Source organism: Scleropages formosus, chromosome 19, assembly GCF_900964775.1.
Source record: "Scleropages formosus chromosome 19, fSclFor1.1, whole genome shotgun sequence".
NCBI classification, from domain to species: Eukaryota; Metazoa; Chordata; class Actinopteri; order Osteoglossiformes; family Osteoglossidae; genus Scleropages; species Scleropages formosus.
The window spans coordinates 2,871,339-2,892,715 of record NC_041824.1 but is presented as its reverse complement, the minus strand read 5'-3'; the positions used below and the strand labels follow the sequence as shown (position 1 = coordinate 2,892,715).

Below are 21,377 nucleotides of genomic sequence, written 5' to 3'. Positions count from 1 at the left end.
TTTCTAATGCACCAGCTTCTATCAGAAAACAGAAACAGATGGGAATTTGCATAATAATCTGATGCTATACAGGACAGTAAAAAGCACTGAATTTAAAATTAGGAAGGCCTGTAAATATCCTCAAAATGGCAATCGTGACATATATTCATCTGATGTAGTCTGTCTGCACGCTTATGAACAGGCTTATGTGGGCAGAATGGGTCAGAATTGGCCTGATGGAATATGTACCCATCTGTTGTAGTGATATATAGTCAGAGGCATGTTCATTTAGAGGATGCAGCTATCGCACCATTTACAGTGTAGGAGCATGAGCAAAGAAACAGATCGTTTACTTGACTGGGAGTCACGACGGGGGGTGTGAACATTGAGCTTATATCCACACTGATATCTCATTACAACTGGTGATGAATTTCCAGTGCACTTGTGTTTACCTTAAACTCGAAATCACTACATATTGGAAGAATAACTCATTTTTATTTAACAGTTCTTATAGATTTTATATCATATTTATATTTATTTTAATATTCATTGTTTACATGTTTTTTTTTATCAAGTCTATTTTATCAATCCAGGAGATGAATGTAACTGATTATCTTCAATCCACAGTGCAAATACTACAAAGAAAAAGGAGAGACGATGTAATGAAACGTTTTTGATCTGTTTTCAAACAGGTGGTGTTCTATATGAGAGACTGAGGAGACATCACGGGACACCGAATCAGGACCTGTCCCATCCCAGGTTCTCAGCAACAGTTCATTGCCAGGCCACGGCATCCACCCTGGAAAGGACTTCAACTGGAAAGATTTTGACTTGATCTTTTTTCTTTTTTTTTTTTTTTTTGGAGATTACCTGTTTACCCTGTTTGCCCCAGACCGCCAATGCTTACAAGGAACTCCCTGCTGCTCCTCTTTTGGTTTATCATCAACGAAGGCTTTCTCTCGCCTGTCCACCTGCCACTCCAAGGCAGGCTGGGAAAGGAGGGCCCGCGGGGCCTGGTGGGACCAATTAAGAATGGCGGGGCTGGGTTTCAGAGGGTCAAACGGGGCTGGGTGTGGAACCAGTTCTTTGTCCTGGAGGAGTACATGGGGTCAGACCCACAGTACGTGGGAAAGGTAAGGCTCAGTGCTGCCATCTTCACTAAACTCTTACTATGCTTACCCTGCAGAAGTAACAACATGCTTCGGTTTCTCTCTCGTCCGAGCGGCGGAACTTGAAATTGATGGATGATTTAATCAGAAATGTGCAGATTCAGCTCCAGAATTGGATCTTGTTTTTTTCTTTGCTTTGTGGAGATGGAGGGATGTGGATCGTTTAACATCAGGTTCTTTAAATGAGCATGGAGTGTCATAAGAGTTGTGTATTTTCTTCCTCGCGAAAAGGCAAACATATGATGTGAAAACAGACTGCGGTGGTGTGCATTATTCCGGGACCAACTGCACAGCAGAACACGGGGTGGGCCGACGAGCTTTGTCAACAAGCTCATGCCAGCAGTTTTTAGTCTCCTGGGTACAGGGAGCACAGGGTGGAGGTAGACTGGTAGGAGGTCTGATAATATAACAGCGGATGACTGCAGGGTTGGAGGATGCCTGTTTAAGCAGCCTTGCTTATGTAGGACTTTCCAAGAGAGGCGGGTCATACAAGGTCTTTGTGCTCTTCCCACGGCCCCAGGGGGTATGATGGTGGTGTTGGGGGAAGGGTAAGCTGATGTGGTTGCTGCAGAGTCATTGCAGGATGCCGGGGAAACTAGCAGAGAATCCACTTTCTTTAAATAAGCTCATAACCCAAGGGCGGTCATGGCCACACTCACAATGGTGACTGTACGATAGTGTAAGTTGCCATCTATTGAAAAAGCTTACTTTCTACATTTTTAATCATTTTTAGCATCATATTATGGCACCTGTTCTGTGTATTCATATTTTCTGTGAGGAGGGAAGCGAATCAATACGTTGCCCGTTTGGAAACCTTCCAACGAATCTATATTTAACTGGCCACAGCACAGGAGTCATAGACAGAGCAATCCAAAGAGTACAAGGATTGATTTGCAAGATAAAATCTAAAATGTGAACGTTTGTAAAACTGACTGCCACAAGGGAAACTATGGTGACATGGGCTGGTAGCCGTACAGGCTTACTTTGAGTCTCCCAGCTCTTAAAACATTGATTCTTTTTGTAGCCACTGCTGGGGAACTTAAAGGGATTTTTCTTTTCTTGTCCATCCAAGGCTCTGAGTAAATTGCATGAGGTATTAAGAAGGGAGTTGGAATCCGGCACCTTCAGCTTACAAAGGATAACAGCAAGGCTGACTTATCAGCCAAAGCACAGCACCATCAGGCCCAGTCCAAGGCGCCGTTTTTGGACATTTCAATAGCCAAAAAGGCCAGGATGCATTTGCACGTCATTCATTTCTTATGCTTAAAAAAATAATAATAATGATACTGGCTGGAAGTAATTTACGGATTCTTCACAAGACTTAGAATTCAACAATGATATCTTACAGCGTTGTCTATCAAAATGCCAAAGGATTGACCCAACGGTTGTAAACAGAGCCGGTTGTTGGGAGCTAATTTCAATGAACGTAAACTGTTTGTTCTTTAGTAAATCGCCAGACACTTGCTAATAGATGGAAGAGACCCTCCCCTTGACTCACACCCTCCCCCTTGAAACAATGGGGTCTCATTTTCCTGCACCAAGAGGGTCAGTAAAATAAGCAGCCCCCTATGCTTCAGACTAAGCAAAATTAAATTCAGCTTTGTCTCATAGCATAAGAAGGGTAACAAAACAATACATTCACTGAAAGCGCCAATAATTATCTTATTCCTGTGATAATTCATCTCGGTGCTTGAAAAATTAACCTGTCCTCTTTAGTCCCCTGTTGCTTTGTGGACCTGTGTGTATTTCTTTTCAGCTTTGACCGCTTCCAGTTTTAACAGTGCTGCCTAGAGGATACTTCTGTTAAAATAACAAATTCTTCACAATGAATGGGGAGGTTAAACCATGCATATACTGTACAGCCAATCTACAGTTTTCTGGATTGGTCTGTCCATTATAAGCTGTTATAAAGCCTTTCCTAAAGCCTTTTTGGTCAAGTTCACTTTTCACAGATAGATAGATAGATAGATAGATAGATAGATAGATAGATAGATAGATAGGATTTATTTGATTATCATGCTGAAATGGTTCATTTATATCTCTGGAGTTTACATAGAGCCTAGAAAAGGTGCAACAATAATTGAATTTTACCCAGCCCCGCCATTCTTGATATTGACAATGGGTAGTTGCACAACTTCCTAAAGTCTGGAATCAGTGTGTTGCCACTTTAAAGGGTATCATATCAAATGAAGTTTCATTGCCATAAGTTGTTGCTTCCATCCCAGAATGATTCTTTGTAATGCCATACATAATATATCTTAAGAGAGTTATTAAGCTCTTTACATAACATGTTAAAAGCTACCGGTTCTCATCATTAATACACTACAAAAATGGATAGATAACAAAAGGGAACGGAAAGTCCAACCCCAGGATCATAGCTTTTTAAACTGACTTACATGCCTTAAGCTACTACATGTGATTTTTTCCACAGTTCTTCTTGTATACATTTACCTTGAGCCTGTAAGTCTGGGTACTTTTTTCACCAATTAATTCATTCCAATTCATTGATCTTTACTGCAACTGTTAAGGAGCAGAACACCTCCACTAAGTGTACTCTACTGATCTCAGATAAACAGAAATGTCCCGTGAGCTGGCATTAGTAGAGTCCCCATAGATCCATCCGTCCTTGACGACATTGGCGAACAGCAAGTCCCGCATTGACAGTTTGCCATTGAAATACAGGATAGGTGATAATGCCAGATCATTTGCACTGCTGTTCTCATAAGGCTTATGCATTTTCTTTTTTTCTTAAATGTAAAGCTGAGTACTGGTCCCGATTGCAAAGGATTGTGGACCACGATGGCTCCGACACGAAGCTCTGGTCTTCACGAGCTCTTCTCTGAAATGCACACCTCTGACTCACGAATCACAGGACAGAGATGAGTCACCCGTACAATTTTTTTTTATTATTATTTATTTATTTCTGTTTAAATTCATCCTAAGTTTTAAAGCAGTGCCTCTCAGTGTAGTTATGTATGATGAAACAAAATTTCAAATGTTTGAAGGTAATTATCATTTCACTCTACTGTTACAACATAATTTCAGCTTTCTCTTAGCTGATAATAATCCAATGTGAAGAGGATTTAAAAGGAATTGCAAAACATATCCTCTCTACTTTTCAAGATGTTTCATATCTACTTGTTATGAATTCATACAAAGGAACTTCTGTTTACTTACACAACAGACCAGGGTGAGCAAAAAAATGTGCGTCTTTGCCTTGCATCTTTCAGTTTTTGCATTTTAACTGTCAATTTTTCAAGGGGAATTATATAACTGGCCTTGTCAGTGGCTTACGGCATGTGTGTGTAGGCCCAAACTGCATAGTAAACAGAGATTTACATTCATCATGTATGTAACTGTCCCTGCTTTATATGCAGCTGTAAGCAGGTTTGGGATTTGGGCTAACTACGAGTCTTGGATGAGGAAGAAAAAAAATTACACCTTGAGTTAATGTCTGAGAGTAAAAAGGGTAGGCTATGGGTAAAATATTTAGTTAAGACTAAAATTCCCGGTTCCATGTGTTTCCTGTGAAACACTGAAATTTAAGGAGAACAGCTCCAACACCATGACCAGATATTTGAGTATAAGTAAAATCCATAACATGCTTCATGATTTGATGGGCAATGATCTCAAGACATACAGTAAGATGTCAGATAGTCTGTTAATAAAACTGAGTTGTGCTACTAAGACAGAGAAGAAAATCAGCACCTTTCTCCTCTTGTTTAATGTGTTATTATTGTCATTGTTGTTGGTTGATGTTATAGCTGCTATTAATGCAGACATTTAGACTTTGTTGTCTTAAAAAAAGGTCACCACATCTGCACATTGACAAAATCTCGAACACTCCATAGCAACAGGACAGTGTCACTGATGAAGGCTATAAACCTGGGGCGGCAGGGTGGCGCAGCGGGTAGCGTAGTTGCCTCACAGCAGGATTGCAATGAGGAAAATCGCACACAGTCAAACGGATGTATTTATTCTGCAAGTGTGCAGCATGAACAAAAGATATCAGCTTCAGGGAGTGTGTATAAAGATTCTATCAACAACTGCAAGAAAATACTGTCATCTAAATAAAATGTGAGTGGATTTTATAATGGATTTTGATAAAGCATCACAGCACAAACATATTTGAAGCATGAACAAAAGAAATCAGTGTTGGGCCAATAGACGGTTAAAGGCAAAGCCATACATACATTTAATGGGATGATATCCCTCTAGTACCTTCTTTACAGTGTACACATTTGTCGCTGCTCAAGTAGTCCCACTAGGCATGGCTTTTAATATATTTTAATAAACAAAACGGAAAAAACTGTGAATAGAACTTCGCATTATGTACAATAGATGCAGCAGCAAGTATCATGCTAAATTGATGAACCCTAACATGTCTTTATTATCTCGTTACATTAAAACATGACTTGTGTTAAAGCATTTTTATTGTTTATATAACAAAATTAAGAGCAGTGCAAGCTCTTACATTGCTAACAGCTAGCTTCATGCTGTAGTTTTATTCGACCTAATAAAAGTCCTTAAACCAATAGAAAACTTTCAATTCAGTTCAATTCAAATTGTTTTTATAGAGCTCCTCTCACACAATGACACAAAGTGCTAAACAAAGGATCAGAGATATAATACAAATGAAAGGCTATACGTTAAATTATTACAGTAATTATGGAATTTTCAAACCTGTAAGTAATTCAACTGGACATGGAGGAAAGGAATAAAAATCGCTCAGCAAAAAACCAGGGAGGCAAAAAAAAAAAACCTCTGGGGGTCCTCATGCCAGTGGCTGCCCCCCCCCCCCGACATTCTAGAATTAATCAAAAAGACGCTTAAGTCAGTTGACAGCTATTAATAAGAGTGTTGCTGCACAATAACACATTTCTCATACATCCTAACACAGTCCTCACCCTGAGCTTGTTGTTAACAACCAGTTCATAAACACTTTTAGGAGGCAGGAATAGAATACACTCTTTCGAACAAACAGATAAACATGCCTGCTCTCACTGTGACAACAGGCAGAGAATCCTGCAAACTGACTACTCAAACCGACAGAAACTGATATGGCTGTAATATATTTTTCTTAACTAATCTTCACCAAGAAAATAAAATATCCGTCACGCAGTTCTCCAAAACCAAGCAAAATATAGAAAATTATCATCCACTTCCCATTTCCCATTGTTATTTACGAAAATCCCCAAAGTACCGAAAGTCATGTGATGTAAATTCAGCTCATGGTGTGCTACAAGTGGATGAAATTAAATCCATCCTTGTACAATAACTGTTGAGATGTGTCCAGTGAGCATTATTGTCACAACTGTTAATGACCAGCAGCAATAATAAAAATGACAGTAATCATCCGGTTTTATATTTAAAGCTTAGAGAAGTGCAACAGTTTCTATAAGATTGTGTGATGGTGCAGGGAGAATATTTTATACATATATACACACACACACAATATATAAAAATAGCACAAAATGAAAGGTCACTCATTTGAATAAAAGTCAATAAAACTCTTTTTGCTGAAAGGGCACCTATGTTTTCTCCGACATCTTGTTTACTTTCTGAAATTTCACCTGACAGTCGACCATTTCTCTGTCTTTTATTGATGGAGATGTTTCCTTTCTTTCAGCATTCACTGTGGACTCCTACATAAAAAACAATATATCTATCACCGGCTTATAAAATTTTTTAAACTATATTTTTCGTTTCACTTCAAATAGTATTTCTGATTTATGCCCCCAACTCTTCAAAGTGGAGGTCTTGGAAATAAGCAGCCACCAAGTCTATACAGTGAGCCATCTGGCCTTCACTATAGCATAAATTAGCAACTGTGAAATGCAGTATAGTGACCAATAATAATAATAATAATAATAATAATAATAATAATAAAAGTATGCACTTTCCAGTGAGCAAAAATTGAAACACAACTATTTGTCTGCTGGCTAATTAAAAACTAATTGCTGTGTCACTCTATGGGACAGTGTTGCCCCAGTTACCTGCATTTTCCTGTGGGTCGTGTATTCCTCAGACCGGTGCCTCCTGGGACTTTGATGGTAGCGACACAGAATTTTTGCAGTTCCAAGCACTGCGCTCTTCTTTGCTGAGATCGATATTATCATTCCTGGAATCTGCTGGAGCCACTCTTCCAGTTTAGGGGTCACGGCCCTGAGTGTTCCTATCACCACTGGGACTACCTTGGTTTTTACCTTCCACAATTTCTCCCCTTCCTCTTTCAGTCTCTGATATTTTCCCAGCTTCACATTTTCCTTTTTTTAAATGTTACCATCACTTGGGATTGTCTATCCATCAACACTGCTACGTTCTGCTCTTTAGTGATCATCACTATATCTGGTTGATTAACCATTACTTGCTGATCTGTCTCTACATGGAAGTCCCACAGGATCTTAACTGTGTTATGTTCCACCAGTCTCTGTACTCCCTCCCAGTTGGTATTAGGAGTGCTTGAGCCATATTCCTTGCAGATGTAGCTGTATATGATTCCTGACACTCGTTGTGCCTCTCAGTGCATATTGTTCCTGCCTGCATCTTGCAGCCTGCTACTGGGTGCTAGGTGTTCTCCGCTGCTTTTTTTGCAAACTCTGCACCTTGGGTCTTGTCTGACATGGTACACCTCTGTTTCAATCGATCTGTTTCTGAATGCTTGTTCTTGTGCTGCCATGATTAGTGCCTCAGCACTGTCCTTCAGCCCTGCCTTTTCCAGCCATTGGGAAGATTTCCTCCTCTGTTAGTGGCATGTTACATCCTAGGGGTTTTTGGGAGTTCTCCATGCATTGGGAAGACTTTTCAGGTCTTCATGTCGGAAGCTTCGATTTTCTCTCTTGGCCACGTTATTGGGTACCTGATGACTGGAAGGGCATATGTGTTGATGGCACTGATCGCGTAGTGTCTCTAGATACAACACTTGCCTACGTATAAACACAAGAGTGAATGAGGAAAGAGGCTCATGTTGATTTGGATGTCACCTATATGAAGAAGGCCCATGTCAAATGGGGAAAGAGCACAATTTGATGGCTTATGCACATCTAATGGGACTTTGACGATAGATAGATAGATAGATAGATAGATAGATAGATAGATAGATAGATAGATAGATAGATCCAATAAGAAATATTTTGATACAAAAAATAACATACTGTACATACAGGCACACAATTTTATTACAGTACAAGAAAGATAATCAGTTCAGAAATATTTTAATATGTTTTGATTTATATTGTTTATTTCTAAATGAAATGTGGAGGCATTATCTGGTTGTAGAATGAAACTTTGTAATAAAGTTGAACCTTTTGCTGATGCTGTAATAACATTATCAGCTGTAGACAATTGTGCACAAATTTCATTCCTATTCAGCATTAACCACAAATGTTCTGCCAAAGTAATTCATGGCTGCAGATGTGAGGTAATTTGAAAGGATTACTGTACGTAAAATTATGCACTAGGTTTGCCAATAATTTGCTTTCTCATTATAATGGGGCTTGGAGCTGATGGACGTTTACAATTGTGATATATGTGGATGGTGACATTGTGCAGCATGTGCGAGAGAGACGCTAGAATTAAGGATAATGATGTAATTCATCTGCACTGCCAATATTATACCTTTTCATATTCTGTCTCAATTTTTATTAATGGGGATTTCTGCTTGAATTGCTTCTGGAACATGTTTCTAAAATGTTAATGTCCCAATCAGTTTCACTTACTGAAATGCTGGCTTGGAGTCAAAATTTCCCATTGGTTTGAGGACAATGATGGATCTTTCAAAAATGAGCCCACCCCAAGCACAGACAAGCTGAAGGCCATTTTTAGATTAATATATAATTTGGCCTTCAAAAAATCCCTGTATTGGTACTGCTGTTTTGATTACTCAGCAGCCAGGTGGCTGCTTTTAATTTAAAATCATTTTGCGTATTTATGTTGTGCATGTGCTTTCACAAGGGTGTGTCAGTGATCATGGGTTGTGGAGAGATTTGCGGAACCCAAATGAGGACCATGGTGCAGTTTGGTCGAGCTCTTAATTGCTTGCTGACATGTCTCGTAGGGAGTTCTATACATTGCCTGCTAATTGCCAATTACGAACTGCATGCTTTGAAGGAACAAAACAACTTTTTTTACTAGAGACTCTAATTCCTTTCATAACAGCAGATTGATCGTAGGGGCTCACCAACAATGATCTGGTGGTCTTAATCACAAAAAAAATGAGCTATACAGTTTGGGGCAGAGGGTAACACAGTTCTCGCTGCATCTTTTTTATTGCAGGACAGAAATTTGAATCCCTGCACTTTTGCGTAAATGGGTAAACAGTTACAGGTATATGAACTTAACACGTTTAATCTGTTATGTCCCATCACCTACACATGATCAGAAATCAATGTTTTCAGCTTGGACTGTATTTCTTAAGTCTTTATATATCACATCAATCCATCAGTTTAGAATGTGTGGTTGCTGATGTCACACTTGATGTTAGAGAGGCAATTTTCTTCCTTGTCACTAGGGGCAGCAGATAGTATTCTCATTGGGGCTTTTTCCTCGTAATCTATGTGGGAAACTAGGGTTGCATCTTTGTACCTGCAGTAATACCCTCACAACAAAGCAGGGAAGTTGAAACTAGCTTAGTGTAGTATACTTGCCAGTACAATTTGCTTTGGTCAAAGTATTAGCTAAATACCTGTTAATAGTATTGATAACTTCTGTTGGCTACAATAATCTAATATTGCTTAGAAGCGGTTTCTCTGTTCTGATGTCAGATATATTGGTCTGACTGGGGGAAGAAAATCATGCAAACATGCTTATTTCCCAGAGACAAAATTCACAATTATCCTGAGGAAACACTGAGAAAATACAAATGCACATGTATGAAGCACGAGCGTACAAGTTCGTCAACTGCCAGTGCCCATGTTCCGTTTCCTGGCCACTTTCCATTTTTGTCCACAAAATGTGCGCTCAAAGCTGTGTGAATTCCATTTGAGATTAAGATGCAGACGGGCCATGCTAGCAGAAAAGAGTGAAGTGATTTGTCGGTTAATTTGAAACTGGCCATATATGCAGTAACACAGGGTCATTGGAGGTTCAGTTGTAATTACTTAAATGTCACATTACAATTGCACTGCAGTTGCTGTCTAACATTGTTTCCTCTATTATCCTTTGTTACATTGAATTTTCTGTTGTACTATCCACTTGCACCTTCTGATTGAGCTACAAGTTGCCCTCCAATTTGAGAAACAAATTGTTATTGAAAATTCTATGTTGTACATGCACAGGCAGTTAACAAAAGAAAAAAAAAAAATTAGCTTTTTGTTCTTTTTTGTATATCCCTGTGTACATAAAACATCAATCACAGGCTCCTGTCAGACAGTAGCAGTGATTTAGGAGGCAATCTGCACAACAATTGCATTTCCAAAGGGGAAGTTGCCATGAGAGTAACTGTTGACGATGCACTCCTCTTCACACCCTCGCTCCCCTCAAAACTGTGTGGCATTAAAAACTCGTGAGTGAGTGTCCATAAATAGCAAGATTCGACAACCAGAGTTGCTCACTGTGTAATTGATTTCTTTACCCTTTCCAGCCCTAACAATAAGAAGATATTTACTTTAAGTTGGTTAGAAAAAGCACATTTGCATTTATAGTACATTTTATTCACTTAGCTGACACTAGAAACTCAGAATGGTGCCCAAGGCTGATGGCAAGAATGTACAAAACACTCATTTGGCAAATGAATCAGCAAGACAACATCGATGGCAATCATGGTGAGTAACATATGCATTGATAAACAGTCATTGTGTTATTTTCCAGTCATTTTTGCATGATTAGCTGCAATTCATGTTTTCATTTTTTCGTAAACCTGCCACTGCTAACAGCTTACGATCATTTTGGTTCCACATGAGTTGTTGAGGGCAGTCCACCTCCAATCTGTCTACTCCACTTATCTTAATTTATGGTGTTCTAACCTGGTGGTGAACCTGGCAGTGGACCTCGAGATGGACCCTAACCACATTACCTATGTAAGCACCAAGAATTTCTATATGCCTTCACCTGCTGAAGACTCTGCTATATTTTCTGTTCTCTGTTATTGTTGTTTGGAGATGTGCAGAGGTGCTAGAATGGTGCAATAGCAAAAAGCGAATGCCAGAGGCATCAGATCCAGTGCCATAAGCATCACAGCTCTGTAACGGATGGCAGCTATGCTTCCTCTGGAGGCTTTTGCACTGGCCCGAAATGAGACTTCCAGGAAGTGAAAGCAAGAAAGCTGTACCCTTATTTCTGCACCTCTACACGGCGCCCAACCTTTTCTCTGAACCTCATCACACAGACATTACATTTGCGTTGCTTGCAAAGAAGCAAAAAAAAAATTGATTATTTTTCCTAAACACACTTTTATATTTATATCTCCATTCTACAGTAGACAGGGAGCCTGTGTTTAGTGGATTTTTATGAATGTTTTCCAGCCATAACAGAAGCCAAGATAATGGAATTCAAACCTGAATTGAGACTGCACAAGCAGTTGATGCAGCCTGTTTTTTATTTAATTTTTTTCTTCATTAGAAAAGCATAAATTAAAAAATGAATTCACAAACCATGCTGCAGAAACACACACTAATATATAAACCTATGCAGATGTGAACGTCCATGCATACGTACAAGTTCATGTGCATAAACAACTGCAATCACACACACACACACACACACACACACACACACACACACACACACACACACACACACATACACTGAGAATCTCAGCATCTTTGCAGCTGCATAAGCTCCGCCCCATATGTGCATTTTTTCCAGGTTCATTTTTTAACTCATGTCCCCCGTTATTACTGTGGCATCTATTACAGCATTTGGGGTACTGCCCTCGCACTTAGAAAGTCATGGGTTCAGATCCCAGCTGGCTGCACCTGGGACAAGCACTTAGCTCTGATCGTCCCAGTAAAGAGGCAGCTTTGTAAATGGATTATGTGTGAAATTTTAAGCTACGAAAGTCTCACCAGTAAATAATATAGTAAGGTAATACCATTTTGCAGTCAACACCAGATCCCATTGCATGTATTCCCAACACGCGCTGTGCGTCACCCGGCTCTCCCTGATCCAATTATACCCCCTTTTTTTCCCTACAATGGTTCATTACATTTCCCATTTTAATCACTCCCGCAAATCAGTATTCAGGTCTGCTGCATCCTCAACGAGAGAGGAGGAGGAGGCAGCGAAACAGCGGAGCGTGGAGCGTGCAGGGGCAGCGGTGGAAGGCCCCCGTTGCCGAATCTCAGGGTGGGGCGGTGTCCCAGCGTTCGGATTTCAGGCACACAAAAGCCAGTCGGACACACGTTCCGCTGCTACTGAAACACGGTGGAGCGGCTGGTGGTCCGGTGATGGAACCGTCGGCTTTGTACGCAGTAGGAGGAAATCTGCAGTGCTTGGATTTGAGTAATAACAAGAAAAGAATGAGGTGAATAACAACAACTCAAGTTTTGTTTTTCCACCAAAAGAAGAGCTATCATGCCTCTATTAATGATGCTTCCACATCGGCACAGGGCATTAGCATGCTTGACGTGAATTGTTCTGAAGGTTTCGCACCAGCAGGGATAATAGCCCTACTCAGAGTGCTCAGAGGGTTTTCCACGCTGTCCACGTGTGTCACTATCAATAAAAGCATCTGCTAAGTAAATTGACATAAATTCTGAGAAAATGCCAAGTGTTGCTTATTCAGCTGCTGCTTTTCTTCGAAGCGACTTATAACGCTTATGTACCTACAGTTATTTACCCATTTATACAACGAGGTAATTTTAGGGTAAGTACCTTGCCCAAGGGTACTACAGCCAGAGGTGGGATTTGAACCTTTGGGTCCAAAGGCAGCAGCTCAAACCAATATGCCACCAGCTGGTATATAGTATGTGTGCTCTGTGATTGGGCTCTTTTCACAGGTGCAATTTGTGCTGAGCCATTGTTTAATGTTGTTTTTCCATGGGTTCAAATTACGGTTAGTCATTTAGCTGATGCTTTTCTCCAAAGCAACTTGCAAAATTAAGGTTACAGTTATCGCAAGCTCACGATTATTTACCCATTTACACAGCTGGCTGTTTTTTTACTGGAGCAATTTGGGGTAAATACCTTGATCAAGGGTACTACAGCCGGAGGTGGGGTGGGAATCAAACCGGTGACTTTTAGAGCCAGTGGCATGAGCGCTAACCACTACACTCCCAGCTGTCCCTATAATGTTGGTCTTAAAGCCACAGACCCCAGCAGAAAAGACCTGTATTTCATCAACAACTCGTATAAGGCTCAATGTTTTACTCTACATGCTGTGTCTGATCATGTATGAGATGATGTGGCACGATCTTGATTCTACCGCAACGCAACCAGCAGCTAATGAACCTTCTCCCAACGTATTAACATAAAATCTGGGTGGTGCAACGGAGGCCGTGTCCCCCATCACTTTGGCTCCTTTATTTCTCAGTAGATTGCCGGCTACAGAACCGCACCTACACCTCCACGCTTGTGAGGCTGAAGCTTTAGAGGCACATCAAAAGCTTCTATTCTCTCCTGTTCTTGCTGTATATTATTTTTCTTTACAGCCGCAACGTGTCATAGAGCCTGGGAACATCCCGTTAATTGCGACTATTGTACAGGAAGATCTTCTGAGAGGCGCTTAAACACCTGTCTGATTTCCTGCGATGCGAAAACCAAATATGCACTCCTGGGGGAAATAATTTCATCTGCTCCCGATTCCGTAGCACACCCTGTACAAGATCTGCCATAAATTTGAATGATTATCTCAACTTCAGAGGCCTCCACTGCATTGCATGGAAATATTGCCCTGCTCTGCGTGTGACTCCAGCCAGCGCACACATCTACGGGATGGGGTTTCTACAGTGTTCTCTTGTGTATATTTCCCTGCTCTGTTTAATATAATTTGCTGTTCTCTGTGTGTGTGTGTGTGTGTGTGTGTGTGTGTGTGTGTGTGTGTGTGAGAGAGAGAGAGAGAGAGAGAGAGAGAGAGAGAGTTAGAGATTTTTATTCCTGGCTTTTCTTAATGCAGCAAGGTCATATTACACTGCCACTCCTGCCCATAACTTTTAAGCTGGATTCACACTTTTGCCAGGGTAATGGACATATTTACTGTGAATTCTTAGAAAAGACGGATAAGCTGAGAAAAAAAAACATGACGTTGTCCTATTTCAGCTCTGAATAATATTGACAAGACTAAATACTACTGGAAAAAGTCCTAATGTTCCTAAAGTACTGCGAAAGATTTCTTCTTCTTCTTCTTCTTCTTATTCTTATTATTATTATTATTATTATTATTATTATAGTCTACTTTAATTTCTTTTAAGTGTGAGGGCAATTTTCTTAAGGGATCATTTGCATTATATCTCCAAGGTGACTGAAAATGTACCTTTGACGTAACCATATAACTGAGTCTTACTGCACTGGAGGTGTTCAGAGTACGGCTCTCTTTCCAAAGCCCAGCCCCCACCCCCTTCTCTTCGAGTGCTGATTGAAAATCTGCCCCGTTGCGCATTGTTCTCTATCGCTCCGCACGTCGCGACGTGTTCCTGTGTGCTTCAGCAGCTAATGAGAAGGCCCATCTCGACCGCAAACGCGGCAGGAAGCATTAGCAGCCCACCTAATTATTCTTATTAATATTTCTATTTTTGTGCTCGGCAGACACCTTACCTCTAGCTTGTTACTGTTATTATGCTTTATGTTCATCATTATTTCAGGTATTATTAAATATAGCTCTAAAGTAATTTATGCTTTATCGCTGGAATTCAAGCTTGGATTGGTGGGGGGTGAGGGGTGGGCAACATCAGCCCCATCTACCCGTAGAAATTGCCTTAACAAAGAGCTAAAATCCTTTCATCAAGCAACTGAGTAGCACTTCAGTAGCATTAAAAGGCAATATGAATAACCTCCCAGTGAGACGGTCAAGTAATGCAAGTAGCCTTGAGATCTTTTAGGAGGAACGTGACCACTGAATTCGTTGGACTTTGCTTACAAGTAGCCTTCTGGTCTTTTGGAGGGAAAGTGTCCTCTGGATTCATTGGACTTTGCTTACAAGTAGCCTTGTGGTCTTTTGGAGGGAAAGTGTCCTCTGGATTCATTGGACTTGGCTTACAAGTAGCCTTGTGGTCTTTTGGAGGGAAAGTGTCCTCTGGATTCTTTAGACTTAGGTTACCAAGAGCTGCTGGAGCGGCTTCATTCAGAGAGGCCTCCGTTTCCTGCTTTCACACCGGCAAACATGCTTCTCCTGTAACTAAAAATACATTCTTTTGAGTGAAGTCTCTGAGGTATTGCGAATCAAACTAATTACAAACTGAATAAAAGTGAATAAAAACAAGCGATGACCCAATTAAAACTTGGAATGATGCAATAGGTGGAAGTGCTTAATTGCATTTAAAGGAGAGGGAAAAAATAGCTTTAAAAACAGGAAGAAAATTAACTTGTGTTTGTAGCGCTGAGTAAAGGTTGTATTACTTTAAAAAATAATTGCTGGACTGAAATATTATATTAAATGCTTAAAAAAAAAAAAAAAATCCACCTGGGAGAAAAATTGACTTTATGGAAGGGGTGAAAAGAGCTACATGGAATGTTTTAAGAGATCTGAGAGTTAGAGAGTTAAATCAGCTCCAAGGGGAGTTCATTTGAAAACACAAGAACCAAATAAATTTGATGTCTGGGTTTAACACTGCCATTTTTACTGAGCAAATGAAAGGACAAATGTTGATATCGGATTGCGCAAAGTTTACATAAAATGGAAGATGAAACAAACATTTGTAAATCACATCGTAAGATACTGCAGTTCTGTTTTTCACAAGGTGACATGACTAACTTCACTAATTATTATTATTATTATTAGTCATCTGCTGTTAATGGAGCACACCCTGGACTAGACAGCAGTTCACCACAGCTTATTATTATTATTATTATTATTATTATTATTATTATTATTATTATTAAGTAAAATTGATATCTTTCTGTTTTCTGTCCAGTGTGTTTTAGAATGCTGGATAAGCAACTTTTCAATGGTTTACCTTTTTAAACTGCAGAATCTTCCGACTTGATCAGTTCGGGGTACCTACTTTGCTCACACGTATTATAGCGGGAGCAGAGATTCAAGCCCCGAACCTTCAGACTGCAAAGCCCACCACACTCCCTGCTGCCACACTCACCATGAACAAGTTATCGATAGCAGCCGGTGCTATGATCTTCAAGCTGGAATACGTCCTGGCATGGAGTTTGCTGTTACTCCAAGATGTTAGTCACTTTAAATGTGTTAGACACATTGACCTTGCAGCAATAAAAACCGAAACTGAAATTTTACCCCCTTCATTCAATATGCATGCATTTGCTACCCAGTCTGTAAGAGGAAGCGTGGATTTCCATTAACCTGTCATGACTGCATCAAAGTCAGATGGTAGTTTGCCTCGGGATGGTCTGATGTGGGCTGTACTTTTCCCATCAGCGTTTTCAATTTACCCACATGTAACAGGGGCACCGGTGATAAACCGTAGTAAAGTGAGACCGGTCTGAGACCAAAATGAGCTTGTTTTGGGGTTTTGTTTCTGTGAATCAGGGGGTGCGGTGGCGCAGTGGGTTGGACCACAGTCCTGCTGTCCGGTGGGTCTGGGGTTCAAGTCCCGCTTGGGGTGCCTTGCGACGGACTGGCGTCCCGTCCTGGGTGTGTCCCCTCCCCCTCCGGCCTTACGCCCCTGTGTTCCCGGGTAGGCTCCGGTTCCCCGTGACCCCGTATGGGACAAGCGGTTCTGATAATGTGTGTGTGTGTGTGTTTCTGTGAATCACTGAAAGAATCTGGCAAGCTGAATACCACACAGGCATACGTGTAAAGGTACAAAATATACCCCATGTTTAATGTGTCCTCATAATATTTATATATGGCATATAGCTCTCCATTGTTAAGGTTTTTGGTATATCTGGTTAGGCCATTGCGTATAGGTGGGATGAGCGGTTGGTTGCTGAGTCGGCAGGTCAGTATTCAAGGTAAACAGGAAACTTGTCATATGTATGGATTCCTATGTAAGTATGCAGAAATACTGTGGTCAGATAGTGTTGGAAAATAAAATCATATATATTGTAGTGCAGGGCAAAAGTTCTGAATAAAAAAGACAAAAACAAAAGAAAAGAACATTTTTTTTTTATACTCCCTCTGCCCACGGTTCCCTGATCCTGTGTATATCTGTAAGAGAGTTCATGCTGTCATTGCTGTGGTGAGGCGTTCTGTGTTCCGTCCTTGCTGATGGCAAACTAGGTACAACACTGGGATCGCGGTGTTCCCTTACTCTCTTTCTTTCTGGCCCCGCAGCTGCACACAGATCTGGACAAGGGCGACAGCGGTGTGAAGTACACCCTTTCGGGGGAGGGCGCTGGCACCATCTTCACCATCGACCAGACGACGGGAGACATCCATGCGCTGCGGAGCCTGGACCGCGAGGAGAAAGCCTATTACACGTTGCGTGCCCAGGCGGTTGACATCGAGACGGGACGCCCACTCGAACCCGAGTCTGAGTTCGTCATCAAGGTCCAGGACATCAATGACAATGAGCCCAAGTTCCTGGAGGGCCCTTACACAGGGAGCGTTCCGGAGATGTCACCAGTGGGTGAGGAGATGACATCATTGTCACATACTGCTGTTCCCAAAGGGCAGAGGAGGGTGCACAGGCTAAGGGTGTACAGTAGTAATCAAAAGTTTGCAGAATGCCTCCTGCTGTTGTACCCTTGAGAAACATTATTTAATAATAGCACAAAACAATAACTTCTGTAATGAGAGCTGTGTTTTGCATCCCAACAAATGAATGTCTGTGCACGTCCTGCCCCTCCCCATGGAAGCTGGTGCTCAAGTGAAGGGCATCTCAGGTAACCTGGGGACGGGCCATTAAAAGGGTCAGGACGGTTACAAAGGACGGCAGGGACGGGGTGGAAACCCAATCCTCTTACGAAACCTGAGAAGCTGGTCTCTCTGCTGAAGTATAAACCATATGTCAAACGTTTCCTCCATCGAAGCCCAGTGTATATGGTGGGTTTCGTTCCTCACAGGCTTTCATTGTCACCAGTCGAGGGAAAATTATTATTTCTGTCTACCATTCGACATGAGGGAAACAAGCAGCTAATAAGCACACTGGATATGGACACATAGCAACACAAGTATAATGCAAAAAGGGTGGTTCTGAGAAAAAGAAATAAAGCACATGCTGCAAATTTCATTTCTAAGTTTATCACATGGGAATCAAAAAGAAGTTGAGAGTCTGAGTGGGTATATAAATGATCAGAAGTTTGCTGATTATAGGTTGGCGAAGGAATCAAATTATTCTGAAACTGAGCCAATTAGTGAATAATAATAATAATAATAATAATAATAATAATAAGAAGAAGAAGAAGAAGAAAAAGAATGGTGGCACAGCTGGTGCTGCTGCTGCTTCATGGTGCCTAATCTGTCCAGATGTAGATTCACACTCTGCTCAGTCTGTTTTTTTTTTTTTTTTAAATTGTGGTCGCATGGCTGCTCTGGTTTCCTCCCACAGTCGAAAGCCATGTGCTTTGGGGACAATTGCCCATAGTGTGTGGATGTTTCAGTGGCTGTGTGTCGCTGCCCTACGGTGGGCAGGCTTCCAATCCAAGGTATGCCAGCGGCTCCAGAGCAACGGAACCCAGACCTGGGCAAACGGTTGACAAAAATGAGTGATGATAATAATATGTAAAATATACATCTATTAAATACTGTCCTGTACAGCAATTCACTTACAAAATATACATACTGTGCATTTACTAATATAATAATAATAATAATAATAATAATAATAATAATAAGAATAATTATATACATTCTTGTAAATGACTTATTTAAGATACGAGAAATTTGTCATGAATTATAGATTCATTACTTTGAAATTTTGCTTTGCATGCTGCGCATAATGATTGGCGTATGGACTGCAATGTCCTCCGACAGGGCAATAAAGCATGCATTAACCAGACAGATGTTCCGTGATTACATTATCTGCAATTAATACAGTCCACCTCAGCTGTTCCATAAATATTCATTTTAATCAGGGCTATGCACAGCCCTGTTTGTCCTGCTGAACATGTTTTGGCCTCAGCACAGTGGTTTCTGACTGCTCCGTGTTACCTCATTAACTCCAATGTCACATATAACGGTTATTTGCAGCCCAGTTTAAGGGTTCCTTTGTAACATGACGTTTATTGTATTTATCGTGCGCTATGGTGGAAATTCTGCCCTTTCTCCTCGCTTCCTGTACCAGTCCATTTATATGCTTATGTCATTATATTGCAATTATACACTGTAATTAACTTGCATGTGCTCACACCCTGTTGTGCAACGTGATTACTGCATTTAGTAATGGTGGTCTTTGGGTTTTTTTTTTTTTTTTTTTCAAAACGGTGTTGGTAAAATGCAGTGCTACAATATACAAAGTGTAGTTTTATCCTGGACTTCCTGCTGATTAGACAGAGTTGTATAAATGGAGCAGACAGAATAGAACAACACGGAAATAATGTTCGTCTTTAAACATGCAATGTGAAGAGCAAATGGGTAACAAATTCTGATAGTGCCATATATAATCTTAGTGGTCTGAAATTGCACAGTAAAGAGCCTAAAATGATATTACAAATGTAATCAGTGCCTCTATCAACTCATCCTTTGGCTGAAATTAAATTGGAATATTTATGGCTGCATGTACCTCATTTTGGAAGTAGTGGTGCACATTCAATGTGGCAGTTAGGCTGGAAATAGTTTCAAAATTAAACAAATCTGAGTAGAACTGCTCTGCAAAATGTATCTCATCTTTGGAATAAAGATGAAAATGGATTGAATTTGCAGATTGCAGATCAATGTTGTATTCCTGTCTGGCAGTTGAGTTGAAATTGAATCATCTCATCTCTCCACAATGCATTTGGTCCCAGTCCAAGGGTGCACTTTAACAGCAAAGCGAGATGGCAGTGTGTTTATTTTCTCTTTAAATATTTATTTGCTTAGCAGACACCTTTGTGCGAAGCTACTTGAGTGGTTGCAATTGTATCCATTCAGACAGCTGGACAACCACTAAAGCAATTTACATTAAGTACCTGACTAGAAGGTGCAACAGAAGTTCCCAGTCTGAGATTTCAACCAGAAACATTGCAATGAAAAAATCTATTTGAGACAATATTTGCTCAATAGCTCATGTTGCTTTTGCAGCTTATATGTTGTGCCGATGAAGCTCGGTCAGGTTCGAAGATGAAACATGAAAGAGCAGTGAACACCTTCTGCCGCACTTGCAAACCTGTTCTTCTTGGAGGAACAGTCTGTCTGTTGATTGAAGCAACTGGAAATGTGAAAATAAGGACGATTGTGGCATCCAAAACATGCAACTCTTTCTCCTCTATGTAGCAACACAGATTAAATTATTTAAAGTATAAATAAATAAATATGTAGTAGAAATAATATGTAGTCAAAGCTACAAGATGGAGAAGTAGATGTTTGTGTTCCCATCCCTTTCTTTATACCACGAGTTTAAAAGGATTTTTGCCAAAAATATTGAATTACAGAACTCCATAGATTCATTCGTTTGCTCATTCACCCATCTGTTCACTTGTTCGTCTGCAAGTTTGTTTGTTCGCCCGTTCGTTCATTCGTTCGTCCGTCCGTCCATCCATTCATTGAATTCTTTGACAGATGTCAGTGTCCTGATTTAAAACCATAACCTATTATTCATTTGTTGCTTTGGGTATCCCAGTGCACCCCCCGAGAAATAAACCGAAAGACAAAGCAGCCAACTTGCAATCTGTGTGCATAAAGAAAAGAAGATATGACATATCAGACACATTTTTCTTTTCTCTCCCAAAACAAAGACAATGAACACCTTTTGTGGGGAAATGGAAAAACTATACATGTCCTGGAGGGAAAACCAGATTCTTACTTCAGCAAGAATACTTCCCCCACTCCTTTCGGTAAAAATGGAATTTTACTTTTATGTCCCCCTACACAACCCAAGAGTGACAGATCAAGGTAATAATGTCTGAGATGGCCTCTTCCTCAATCCAAATGCGATGGAGTGTTTCCAACAGAGGTGTGTATGAGAGCCCAGCACATCTGTCGTCAAAATATATGGTACATGCGCTCTTCTTGTGTCCTCTCCTCCTCCTGCATGGATTTCTGGATTTGGCTACATTACTGGGGTTGGATTTAATACACGTCACCCCACC

The 21,377-nt window shown here is 40.6% G+C and overlaps 1 protein-coding gene across 1 annotated transcript in view; it reads left to right on the top strand.

The window, feature by feature from the left end:
* Positions 1 to 872: 872 nt before the first annotated feature.
* Positions 873 to 21,377, top strand: part of LOC108927604 (cadherin-12-like) — a 72,563-nt gene continuing 52,058 nt past the window's right edge. Inside the window, exons 1-2 of the mRNA XM_029246462.1 lie at positions 873 to 1,112; positions 17,485 to 17,779. Coding sequence (XP_029102295.1) covers positions 879 to 1,112; positions 17,485 to 17,779 — 529 coding nt within the window. The 5' untranslated portion in view covers positions 873 to 878. The remainder of the gene's footprint in view (positions 1,113 to 17,484; positions 17,780 to 21,377) is intronic.